Source organism: Phocoena sinus, chromosome X (genome assembly GCF_008692025.1).
Source record: "Phocoena sinus isolate mPhoSin1 chromosome X, mPhoSin1.pri, whole genome shotgun sequence".
NCBI lineage: Eukaryota > Metazoa > Chordata > Mammalia > Artiodactyla > Phocoenidae > Phocoena > Phocoena sinus.
Window position 1 is genome coordinate 100748669 of NC_045784.1, and position 12866 is coordinate 100761534.

At 40.7% G+C, this 12866-nt stretch overlaps 1 protein-coding gene across 4 annotated transcripts in view; it reads left to right on the forward strand.

The window, feature by feature from the left end:
• Positions 1-12866, forward strand: part of DOCK11 (dedicator of cytokinesis 11) — a 189349-nt gene that overhangs the window by 74145 nt on the left and 102338 nt on the right. For all 4 annotated transcript variants that reach the window (XR_004347927.1, XM_032618688.1, XM_032618686.1 and 1 more), the window contains exons 15-20: positions 1702-1824; positions 2029-2105; positions 4726-4910; positions 4999-5064; positions 7385-7477; positions 9498-9621. Coding sequence is in view for 3 of the 4 variants with exons in the window: in XM_032618688.1 (XP_032474579.1) it covers positions 1702-1824; positions 2029-2105; positions 4726-4910; positions 4999-5064; positions 7385-7477; positions 9498-9621 (668 nt within the window). In the remaining variant the exon portion in view is untranslated. The remainder of the gene's footprint in view (positions 1-1701; positions 1825-2028; positions 2106-4725; positions 4911-4998; positions 5065-7384; positions 7478-9497; positions 9622-12866) is intronic.

Here is a 12866-nt window from a genome sequence, read left to right on the forward strand (position 1 = left end):
TCCAGTGGGTAAGACTCTGCGCTCCCAATGCAGGGGTCCCGGGTTCGATCCCTGGTCAGGGAACTAGATCTCGCATGCCGCAACTAAAGATCCTGCACGCGGCAACGAAGATCCTGCATGCCACAACTAAGACCCGGCACAGCCAAACAAACAAACAAATAAATAAATACATACATACACACATACATACATACCCCCCTCAAAAAAAGAGGTGGGTAGTATTCTCCCCCATCTTAGAGACGAGGAAATTGAGTCACTGAAATAAAAAAAAAAATCCTTGCCCAAGTTCACATGGCATGTGTGTGAGTAGGGCTCAGCGCTCATGGCATCTGAGTTCAGAGCCCACTCTGGACACCTGTGGCACACTGCCCCCCGCCCCCCTTCAGGCCATAGCAGTAGCTGCTTGATGCTGATTTGCCAGTAGAAAAATAAATTTTAAAATCTTCAAAGTTAGAAGCTTTGATCCTCAGTTCTGATGTGGAATTATGCTGTTTTCTTTCTGCCTGAATTATTTTGGTTGTCAGCAGTAGCAGGAACTCACTCTAAAGGCTTGGCTGGGGTATTTAAAAGATGTGTGATAAAACCCCTGTTTACTGAAAATAAAGGAGGTATGCTTAGAAGTAGGAACAATAGTTAATGCCTATAACCACATTTTCAGCGGTTCTGCCGGGGGAATTGCGCTTCTGGCCGTAGCTGCTTCCAGTGTGTCGGGTGCTTGTACATTACTTCCCGATTTAGCAGTAAAAGAGCCGCTTGAAAAATGGAAGAAGGGGAGGGGGAGGGAATAATTCCAATTCATATTGGAAACTTTACATATATATTGTAGACTCTATAAACTGATCTTAAATATCTAATTCAATTTTGATCAACTTTATTGAGAGGTAATTTACCTTTGATTAAAATTCACATTTTATATGTCCAACTTGATGAATTTTCACAGATATTTACAGTCATAAAACTACCACCCTAACCAAGATATAGAACATGTCTGTCACTCCAGAGAGTTTCCTCATATTCCTGTCCAGTCAGCCGTCCCACCCACACCCAGGCAACCACTGACCTTAGATGACTTTTACCTATTCTAGACTATCATATAAGTGGAATCATGCAGTATGTACTCTTGCATTTGGTTTTTTTTTTTTAAAGACTTTTTTTTTGATGTGGACCATTTTTAAAGTCTTTATTGAATTAGTTACAGTCTTGCTTCTGTTTCATGTTTTGGTTTTTTGGCCACGAGGCATGTGGGATCTTAGCTCCCCGACCAGGGGTGGAACCCGCACTCCCTGTATTGGAAGGAGAAGTGTTAACCACTGGACCACCAGGGAAGTCCCTTGCATTTGGTTTCTTGTGCTCAATCTGTTTTTGAGTTTCATCCATAATGTTGTATCAGTTGTTCATTTTGAGTAGTATTCCATTGTAAGAATATACCGCGATTTGTTTGTTCACCTGTTGATAAATATCTGGGTGGTTGCCAGTTTGGGGCTATAACAAATAAATCTGCTGTGAACGGTCAAGTACCATGTGGAAATATGCCTAGGAGTGGAATTGCAGGATCAGAGGGTAGGTGTATGCTTAACTTCGGGAGAAGCTGCCGAATTATGTTCCAAGATAGTTTCACCATTTTCTACTCCCACCACCACTATTTTATCTTAATTTATCAACACTTTGGAGTTAAAAAAACCCCTTCTGTTCCTGTTTTAGACCCATTTTCAAAGATGTTCAAGGTTCTCTGGACCTGGATGGGAGATTTTCTCCTTTGTATAAACAAGACAGTAGCAAGCTTTCAAACGAAGACATTCTCAAGTTGCTCTCAGAATACAAGAAGTAAGTGTTTGGGAGTTACTGCAGTAGATCAGTATAATAGATGAATTATAATTCCTTCAGATTCTGAACGTGAGTCATATATGGGAAAAATCAAATGCTTCGGAGCATTTGGATTTTGGAAGCGTTTGGGAGTTTGGATAAAGTATAACCAATGCACTTCTTAATCATATTTTTAAGTATAAAATATTCTTATCTTACATCTAGGCCAGAGAAGACCAAATTGCAGATTATTCCTGGGCAGCTAAACATCACAGTAGAATGTGTTCCTGTGGATTTATCAAGTAAGAACTTACATATTGCAAATAAGCCTACAGAGCTATTATGCTTGAATCTCAGGTTTTTATCTTCTCAGTGTTTTTCTTGAGGTTTACATGGTATATTCGTTTCCTAGGGCTGCTGTAAGAAAGTATTACAAACTGGGTGGCTTAAAACACAAATTTATTCTGTGGTTCTAGAGGCTAGAGGTCAAAATCAAGGTGTCAGCAGGGCCATGCTCCCTCTGAATGCTCTAAGGAAGAATCATTCCTCGCCTCTTCTAGCTTCTAGTGGCTGCTGACTCTCCTTGGCATCCTTTGGCTTGTAGTTGCTTCACTCCGATCTCTGCCTCTGTCCTCACATGGCCTTCTATTAAGAACACCAGTCATTGGATTTAGGGCCCACCTTAATCCATTATGATCTCATCCTCCTAGCTAATTACATCTGCCAAGATCCTATTTCCAAATAAGGTCACATTCTGAGCTTCTAGTGGACATGAATTTTGGTGGGACGCTGTTCAACCCAGGACACATGGTAAATAGTTACAGATTAGGAAGTGAATTGAGTTGATTTTATCAGGTGCTGTTTCATGTATTATATATGATGTTGTGAGTGTGCTCCAGTGAGTTTCTGCTCCTTTTTGCCTTGGATAAGTTTCATCAACGAAGGGATCCAAAAGGAGGAGAATCTCTTTTCTTGTCTAAAGAATCTATGATCTCAGGAGACACAAAAGACAATTTGCAGGAAATAAAATGACTTCTAAATCTTTTTAAAATGTCCAGTCTCAGTAATTATGCCACTAACACAAAGGTAAACATTTAAGCATTGGGATGTTTCTGTTCAGCTATCAGATTTACAAAAATGAAGTGGAACTGTCTAATGCTGGCTAGGTTTTGGCCAGGCACCATCCCCCATCACGAGTAGGAATACAATTTGGCAGTAGATATCCATGAATGTCCGTAACTAAGGTATTCCATTTCTGAGACTCTGTCTAGCCATTTATTCACCGAATAAGCATTTATTGAGTAAACTGTATTGAATACTTACCAGATGCTTTGAAAGTATGGAGATTACAGTCTAGAATGAATGACAGACATTAAACAAGAAAACAAATAAATGAATAATTTCAGTCTGTGGTTGGGCAGGCTGCTTTAAAAAGGGTGGCCAGTGAAGGCTCACCATGTGACCCCACCAGCATGTGGTGATTGTGACTGTACATTCTGCTCTGAGGGTGTCACACATGTAAAGACCTTGAGGTGGGAGTTAGCTTGGTTTGTATGGACAGAAACGGAGCCAATGTGGCTCTAGTGTAGTGTGTGACGGGCACAAGGGAGAGTAGGAGATGAAGTAGGAGAAGTAGGAAACATCACGTCATGTAGAGAATTGTAAAGACCGTGGTAACTCCTTAAAAGACTGAATTTCATTCCAAGTACCATGAGAAGTCACGAAAAGATTGAAGTAGGAGAGTGGCAATTGACATTTTAAGACATCTAAGAGTACAATGGCTTATTTTTTTCCTAAAGAAATAATTTGAAGTGTAGACAGGAGTTTATGCATAAAGGTGTTCTTTGCAGTGTTGTTTATGTGGGGTGCGGGGATTTGGAAACAACCAGAGCCCAACACTGTCAGTGTGGTTAAGGCAGTTATGGTATCCAGATACCATGAAACTTTATGCAGCTATGAAAAATGATGTTTACAAAGAATTCATGAAATAAGACATCAGATAAAACGCCAAAAAAAAAAAACAGGATAAAGTTCTGTATACAGTGGGATTTTTGTGTTGTTATATAAAACATGCATAGGAAGAAGACTAGAAGAAAATATGCCAAAATAGTAGTAGTAGTTATCTCTGGGTAGTGAAATGATCACTTGTTTCCTTGTACCTTTACTCTGTACCTCCAGATATTCTGTTGTAAGTATCGCTATAATAGAAAGCCAAACCCAACGAAAAATATTGTGTCCTCAGGTCTGACTCTCCGGGGTCTTCCTTCTCCATCAGTATTGCTCTGCAGCAAGGACCAGCAGTCTTAGAGCCCCTTAAGTGTATGAATAACCTTTACTACAAGGGGCTACCTCAATAACATGTGCTGCTGCTACACCTCTCTGAGGCTTTGTGTTTTCCACTTTCGGGAGGATTGAATTTATTATCGGTAACACATCATAAGATTTGTAGTTTCAAAAGGCTACCATTATTTCTTAAGTGAAAATTTGCACCTGCACCAAGTTAACTTTTTAAGAGTGACTAGCCATGAGCTAATTGGCATAAATTTACTGTTACTTCCCTGATACCAATAGAAATTTGCAGTGAAAGCTAAATTGCAGTCACAGGAGGAAAAATGTAATGGATTTCTTTGCAGAGTTTAAATTTGTCAAAATTATGATGTGTTATATTTGGCAAATCACTCTACGTTGAGAATGAAATAGCAATCCACGTTTGGTTTGAAGGGTTTCACTAAAACCAGCATCAGGCTACTTACTCCTACTTGTTCTTCTGGGTCCTTAAAGTGCTTGTGTAACTTTTTGTCAATCACTAAGAATTCTATTTGTTAAACTGCTCTCTGAGAACACAAAATCATGTATATTTTTATAAATGCAGGAATGTGTTAATGATTGTTACATCTTTGCCTGTTCTTTTTTCTGCTACAGACTGTATTACGTCTTCATATGTGCCCCTGAAGCCTTTTGAAAAGAATTGTCAAAATATTACTGTGGAAGTTGAAGAGTTTGTGCCAGAAATGACAAAATACTGTTATCCATTTACCGTTTACAAAAACCATCTATATGTATACCCCTTGCAGTTAAAATACGATAGCCAGAAAACATTTGCCAAGGTACACAGTGTAAACTATACGTTTTGGGGTGTAAAATGTTATTTATAATTTTGTTTTGTCACTCATTTTGAACGATGAATCATTTTAGGCAAGGAACATCGCGGTCTGTGTGGAATTCCGGGATTCGGATGAAAGTGATGCTAGCGCTGTAAAGGTTTGTTTGTGATATTGATAAGCATGCATTTTTAGTAGAGATAGAGATTTTGGTACGCGGTAGTTCTGTATGCTAAGTTTAATGTGTTTAAATGTCGAAGAAAATGTACTAATGCGACAAATGTTACATCGTCTTCTCTACTCTCACACATTAACTATAAGAATGCGTTAAATACTAAGAAATAACAAAATGGGTTAGGAGCATATATAGCTTTAAAAATGGGTAAGCTTCATCTGCCAGATTTTTGCCTTTGCCCCACTTTGATTTTGCATTGCTCCAATGCCCAGTCACAAGGTCGTTTTCTCGTGACCTGACGGCTTATAACGGTACCATCAGGGGAGTTTAAACTCCTTTCTCCTTGAAACCTGAACTGGCTTCGAGCTGACAGAAGCACAGCATAACTGCTTTGATCTGAGATATGACTTCTAGTCTGTGGCTGGCCAAATGGTGCCTCCAAACTTGAATTAGTGATCCACGAAAAGCATCTCAGCATTATCTGATACGGCAATCCTTAAATACCTGTCACTTCACAGTGCCCTTACATTTTCACTCTTTATAGCCGCTTTTTACTTTTGGCCCTTTAGCCCATAGCCCATTAATCAGAGGCCTGAGAGAGAAGTCAGACCGTCTAGCCATCACAGAGTGTTTATCTGGCTTCCCAACTTCTCTAGCTTGAGCCTAAATCAGACAGATGGATGGCAAATCTTCCACTTAAACCACCTCGGGAAAGAGGCTGGAATAGCCCCAGTTAAGTCATTGAATGGTTAATAGCTCTGACCCTTGAAAAGAGAGTTTTTTCACAGAGAAAGCTAGGTTAAATTAAGAATTAGCTGGCTCAAATCAGGTGTATGTTCTCTGATTCTTCCTTCAGTGGAGATGAGAATAACATTTTCTTCGCCCCCATGCGGTATCCTTTTTTTTTTTAAACATCTTTATTGGAGTATAATTGCTTTACAATGGTGTGTTAGTTTCTGCTTTATAACAGAGTGAATCAGTTATACGTATACATATGTTCCCATCTCTATTCCCTCTTGCGTCTCCCTCCCTCCCACCCTCCCTATCCCACCCATCCAGGTGGTCACAAAGCACTGAGCTGATCTCCCTGTGCTATGCGGCTGCTTCCCACTAGCTATCTATTTTATGTTTGGCAGTGTATATATGTCCGTGCCACTCTCTCGCTTTGTCACAGCTTACCCTTCCCCCTCCCCATATCCTCAAGTCCATTCTCTAGTAGGTCTGTCTTTATTCCCGTCTTACCCCTGGGTTCTTCATGACTTTTTTTTTCTTAGATTCCATATATATGTGTTAGCATACGGTATTTGTCTTTCTCTTTCTGACTCACTTCACTCGGTATGACAGACTCTAGGTCCATCCACCTCACTACAAATAACTCAATTTCGTTTCTTTTTATGGCTGAGTAATAGTCCATTGTATATATGTGCCACATCTTCTTTAGCCATTCATCCGATATCCTTTTTGTATACTTAAAGATTCTTAGGTTACCTCTCCGCAGTGCCTGCAAATTGCCTCCATGACCATATTTAAGGAGAGCTGGCGTTGCACTCACGTGGAGTGTCACTTTCATTTCTTAGCTGGCCCGGAGGCTAGCTCCGAAGTACCCGAGCGAGGCAGTTAGGACCTTGGCACAGTGACTCCATATATTCATCCTTGAACTTATTAGGCCTATGGAACTGAAAAGCTCACACTAGAAATGAAATCGGATCTTTCCATGGAACCATAGAAAGTCTTCCATTAATTTTATTGGTGTAACAGCAAGCTGGTGACTCTTAAACTGTGGCTCATAGAGTGAGAGAACAATAAGCTAGTCTGTAGCTTAATGGACATTCAGTTTCTAATTCCTCGAGGCTAGGAATGGATCTGCTGTTGGTTCTATTTTGTTAACTCCTCGCCTTACCCACTGCACAGCGAGCATTCAGCAAATGTTGCTGACCGACTGAGGGGGAGCTGCTCATACTAAGAAGTGCAAATAGGACGAGAGAAGTAAGCTTTCCAGGCCTGGTTGGAGAGTGTTTCCCTTCCAGATGATTAGAAGTGTTCAGCCTCTTACTGTCAGCTAGGTTGGAATTATATTTCTCAGATGGCCGGAAATTCAGAAGCATCCATGCAGCCAAGTAAGGCGATGTCTGGGGTGGTGTCTGGAGTGACTGTAAATGATTTGGAATTTACAGGTTCATGGTGAGAGCTGGGTGGGCTTGGCCGTGACCCTGGGCTCACAGATGCCTCTAACTGTATGTGGTTCCCTAGCATCATGTTTAAAGAGTGGCATTGAGAGTGGTGACTCTGTTTCCTTCTTTTGCAGTGTATTTATGGAAAACCTGCGGGGCCTGTTTTTACCACAAACACTTATGCTGTTGTATCGCATCACAACCAAAATCCAGAGTTCTATGATGAGGTAAAGCGCGTTATTTTGACGTTTACAAAACCCAGTGGTGGCTCTTCTTTTTCTCTTTGAATCACTTCCAATATTGTGTCTGCACTTTCACTCGCTGAATGTTTTGCCCCATGAAAATAGAAAATGTCACTTCAGAACGAGGGGCCAACTGCCTGCTTGGTGCCCTTTGGCGACAGTGGAAGATTGGCCCACAAATTGAAGGGGCTCTGGCGTGAGATAACGTAGGAAACAGACACCACACTGGAACGGGGACTCCAGCCCTTACTTTGACAACAACTGGCTCCGTGACCTTGAGCAAGTCACTTCCTCTTTCTGAGTCTCCATTTCCAAAGCTTTAAAATAAGAAATTTAGAAGGGATTTTCTGAAGGCCCTTTTAGCTCTTTCTTCCTGTGGTCCTGCGTGGGAGGGTGCAGCCTCTCTGTAAGTGAAATGCTCCGAGAGACACAGCGGCGTGGCTGGGTCCCCAGAATCCCACTGGCTGCACTGAATGCCTCAGCGCAATGTAGACAGAGGGGGCTGGCGCGGTCTCCCGGCCTCCGAGCGCCCTTCCTCAGTCTGCCTTTCTGACCCTGTCCCTGCCCCTTTCCTTCTTCCCGCTTCTCTAGCTCTATGTCTCTGTGTCCTTTCCAGTGTCTCTCTTAGTGTCTCTGTCACAGCCTCTTCTCGTCTATGTGTAGCCGGCTTATCCAAATCCGCAGACTGCTTTTGATGGCTACGTGTCTCCATGGAACCCAGATGCGTATCCCAGGCCAGAAGCTCTGCTGTTTCTGCTTCTCGGGTTCCACGTCTCCATCCCTGGCTTGGTCTGAAACCATCCCCCCTGCTGTCCTGATTTCCCCAGGCCCAGCTGCTGTTGTATGGAGGCCTTAAACCCCAGCCCGAGGCTCACTCATTCCTTCTCAGTCCAGTGCCCCTACTTTCTCCGGGGATGGAGAGGAGGGTAGTGGGACTTTGCATTTTCGCCACCCAGGGAGGGAGTATGTCCATATTGATGTGCAGCAGAGCGTTAGATACCCAGATGGTCTGGATGCTGTGAATAGGCATATTCTGTGGTGAAATATACGTACAACAGAAATTAGTTATAACACCAAAACCACGCCTTGTGTGAATGATAATTAGGCCAGATGTCCCATCACCAAGCTGTTTAATCCATCCCTCTCTATAACCAATGTCAGTCACTAGAGAAAACTTGTTCATGTAGTAAGTAGTCCACATTACCTTTAGGAAATGGACTTTTCAAGCATTCACTATATATTAACCAGGAAAGTGAGTGTGAGCGTGTGTGTGTGTTTGCATGAGTTCCTGTGCAAGTCCACGTATGTGTGTTAAATCAGTTAAATCTGTAATCTCTCTCCCATACACTTCCCAGGAGGCATTACAAACAGGCAGTTGGGTCCTGACTGGAAAAGTACTTGCAATGTTTGTTTTAAAGTATTAATTTTTAGTGTTAAATTCGTGTGTCAGGACGATACTTTTTATTTATTCAAGAGTAAGGTTGTGTTCTTCTTCTAAAGAAATTTATATAAACTGTAATTTGTGGATCCCATAATACCACAGTGACTTTTTGCTTGTTTATTTGTAAAGGCTTACTTTTTTCTTCATGCAGAGGAGGGCAGTGATTTCGAAAAAAGCAGCCTTTCAAATTCAATGCACATTGTAGATGGATTGCATTCACTGACTCACATTGAGTTACAGAGTATCCCTGGGCTGTAAGGATGTGGTTTTGATCCATTGTTTCAGAAAATCCTGCTGCAAAGTTGAATCCAGGAGAATCCACTGGACTCTCCAGCAAAAGTAATAAATCAGCCCTCACAACCCAAGAGAATATTGTTGTCAAACTGTGAAACTGACCAGAAAAGCATTTGGAATATATTTAAATCATATCTATTATTTGACCACTTGGCTTGTGATTTAGAAAAGTATGTCATTGGAAAAGTATGATGAAACAGAGCTAAAGGTCTGGCAGTCCAGCTTGACAATGAAAACAAAACGCTATGTGTAATTTTGCTTTCATTTCAGATTAAAATTGAGCTTCCCATTCACCTGCATCAAAAACATCATTTGCTTTTCACTTTTTATCATGTAAGCTGTGAAATTAACACAAAGGGAACAACCAAAAAGCAGGATACAGTTGAAACTCCAGGTACGTGTGCTCTTTAAATGTCTCTCTCTAGAGCTATTTGAAATGGAGTTGTCTTGGCTATATATAACCTCTTTTCATCGAGGTACAGACCACTTCCCCTCACCAAAAAGTACATTTCTGAGTTAAAAGTTCGTTGGTGAAAGATGAATTATATGTTCGTTTTATCCATTATTTCTACCCAACGTCATGTCCAAATGCTTGCCAGTGTACTTAGACTACCATAGGCAACGTAAAGAAATATTGCCCCTCTCAGAGAGAAACCCATATTATGATGCTATGATGCAGTGTTTTTGTCATTTCTTTCACGTAGAATAGCCCGGCAACCAGAATTTTCCAGTTCTGCTCACTGAGAAGAGGGACATGAGCCCAGAGCCATGGGCGTTTTTGAACCTGAGGGAGATTGGGGTTCTAGTGAGAGGAGGACAAGTTTAACGAACTTGAATAAGCTTTGGTAGTAAAGCTCCAGTCATGATCTCATTCAGCAAGGCTTTGGATAAGCCAATGGGAAGCATCCTTAGGAGAACATAGAAGGCCCTAAGAACATGGCCTGTGCCACTCCCACCATATCAGTATCAGCACGCCCTGGGATTCAGATCCAAGCTAGCCTGGACCAATCTTTATTTTATTTATTTAATTAATTATTTTTATTTTTTAACATCTTTATTGGAGTATAATTGCTTTACAATGGTGTGTTAGGTTCTGCTTTATAACAAAGTGACTCAGTTATACATATACATATATCCCCATATCTCTTCCCTCTTTTTATGGCTGAGTAATATTCCATTGTATATATGTGCCGCGTCTTCTTTACCCATTCATCTGTTGATGGACACTTAGTTTGCTTCCATGTTCTGGCTGTTGTAAATAGAGCTGCAATGAACATTGTGGTACATGACTCTTTTTGAATTATGGTTTTCTCAGGGTATATGTAATCCCAGTAGTGGGACTGCTGGGTCATATGGTAGTTCTATTTTTAGTTTCTTGAGGAACCTCCATACTGTTCTCCCTAGTGGCTGTATCAATTTACATTCCCACCAACAGTGCAAGAGGGTTCCCTTTTCTCCACACCCTCTCCAGCATTTATTGTTTGCAGGTGTTTTGATGATGGCCATTCCGACTGGTGTGAGATGGTATCTCATTGTAGTTTTGATTTGCATTTCTCTAATGATTAATGATGTTGAGCATTCTTTCATGTGTTTGTTGGCAATCTGTATATCTTCTTTGGAGAAATGTCTATTTAGGTCTTCTGCCCATTTTTCGATTGGGTTGTTTGCTTTTTTGATATTGAGCTGCATGAGCTGCTTGTAAATTTTGGAGATTAATCCTTTGGCAGTTGCTTCATTTGCAAATAATTTCTCCCGTTCTGAGGGTTGTCTTTTGGTCTTGTTTATGGTTTCCTTTGCTGTGCAAAAGCTTTTAAGTTTCGTTAGGTCCCATTTGTTTATTTTTGTTTTTACTTCCATTTCTCTAGGAGGTGGGTCAAAAAGGATCTTCCTGTGATTTAGGTCATAGAGTGTTCTGCCTATGGTTTCCTCTAAGAGTTTGATAGTTTCTGGCCTTACATTTAGGTCTTTAATCCATTTTGAGTTTATTTTAGTGTATGGTGTTAGGGAGTGTTCTAATTTCATTCTTTTACATGTACCTGTCCAGTTTTCCCAGCACCACTTATTGAAGAGGCTGTCTTTTCTCCACTGTACATTCCTGCCTCCTTTATCAAAGATAAGGTGACCATATGTGCCTGGGTTTATCTCTGGGCTTTCTATCCTGTTCCATTGATCTATATTTCTGTTTTTGTGCCAGTACCATACTGTCTTGACTACTGTAGCTTTGTAGTGTAGTCTCAAGTCAGGGCGCCTGATTCCTCCAGCTCCGTTTTTCGTTCTCAAGATTGCTTTGGCTATTCGGGGTCTTTTGTGTTTCCATACAAATTGTGACATTTTTGGTTCTAGTTCTGTGAAAAATGCCAGTGGTGGTTTGATGGGGATTGCATTGAATCTATAGATTGCTTTGGGTAGTAGAGTCATTTTCACAGTGTTGATTCTTCCAATCCAGGAACATAGTATATCTCTCCATCTGTTTGTATCATTTTTAATTTCTTTCATCAGTGTCTTACAGTTTTCTGCATACAGGTCTTTTGTCTCCATAGGTAGGTTTATTCCTAGATATTTTATTCTTTTTGTTGCAGTGGCAAATGGGAGTGTTTTCTTGATTTCTCTTTCAGATTTTTCATCATTAGTGTGTAGGAATGCCAGAGAGTTCTGTGCATTAATTTTGTATCCTGCTACTTTACCAAATTCATTGATTAGCTCTAGTAGTTTTCTGGTGGCATGTTTAGGATTCTCTGTGTATAGTACCATGTCATCTGCAAACAGTGACAGCTTTACTTCTTCTTTTCCGATTTGGATTCCTTTTATTTCTTTTTCTTCTCTGATTGCTGTGGCTAAAACTTCCAGAACTATGTTGAATAATAGTGGTGAGAGTGGACAGCCTTGTCTTGTTCCTGATCTTATAGGCAATGGTTTCAGTTTTTCACCATTGAGAACAATGTTGGCTGTGGGTTTGTGATATATGGCCTTTATTATGTTGAGGTAGGTTCCCTCTCTGCCTACTTTCTGGAGGGTTTTTATCATAAATGGGTGTTGAATTTTGTCGAAAGCTTTTTCTGCATCTATTGAGATGATCATATGGTTTTTCTTCTTCGGTTTGTTAATATGGTGTATCACATTGATTGATTTGCGTATATTGAAGAATCCTTGCATTCCTGGGATAAACCCCACTTGATCATGGTGTATGATCCTTTTAATGTGCTGTTGGATTCTGTTTGCTAGTATTTTGTTGAGGATTTTTGCATCTTTGTTCATCAGCGATACTGGCCTGTAGTTTTCTTTGTTTGTGACATCTTTGTCTGGTTTTGCTATCAGGGTGATGGTGGCCTCGTAGAATGAGTTTGGGAGTGTTCCTCCCTCTGCTATATTTTGGAAGAGTTTGAGAAGGATAGGTGTTAGCTCTTCTCTAAATGTTGGATAGAATTCGCCTGTGAAGCCATGTGGTCCTGGGCTTTTGTTTGCTGGAAGATTTTTAGTCACAGTTTCAATTTCAGTGCTTGTGACTGGTCTGTTCATATTTTCTGTTTCTTCCTGGTTCAGTCTTGGAAGGTTGTGCATTTCTAAGAATTCGTCCATTTCTTCCAGGTTGTCCATTTTATTGGCATATAGTTGCTTTAGTAATCTCTCATGATCCTGTGC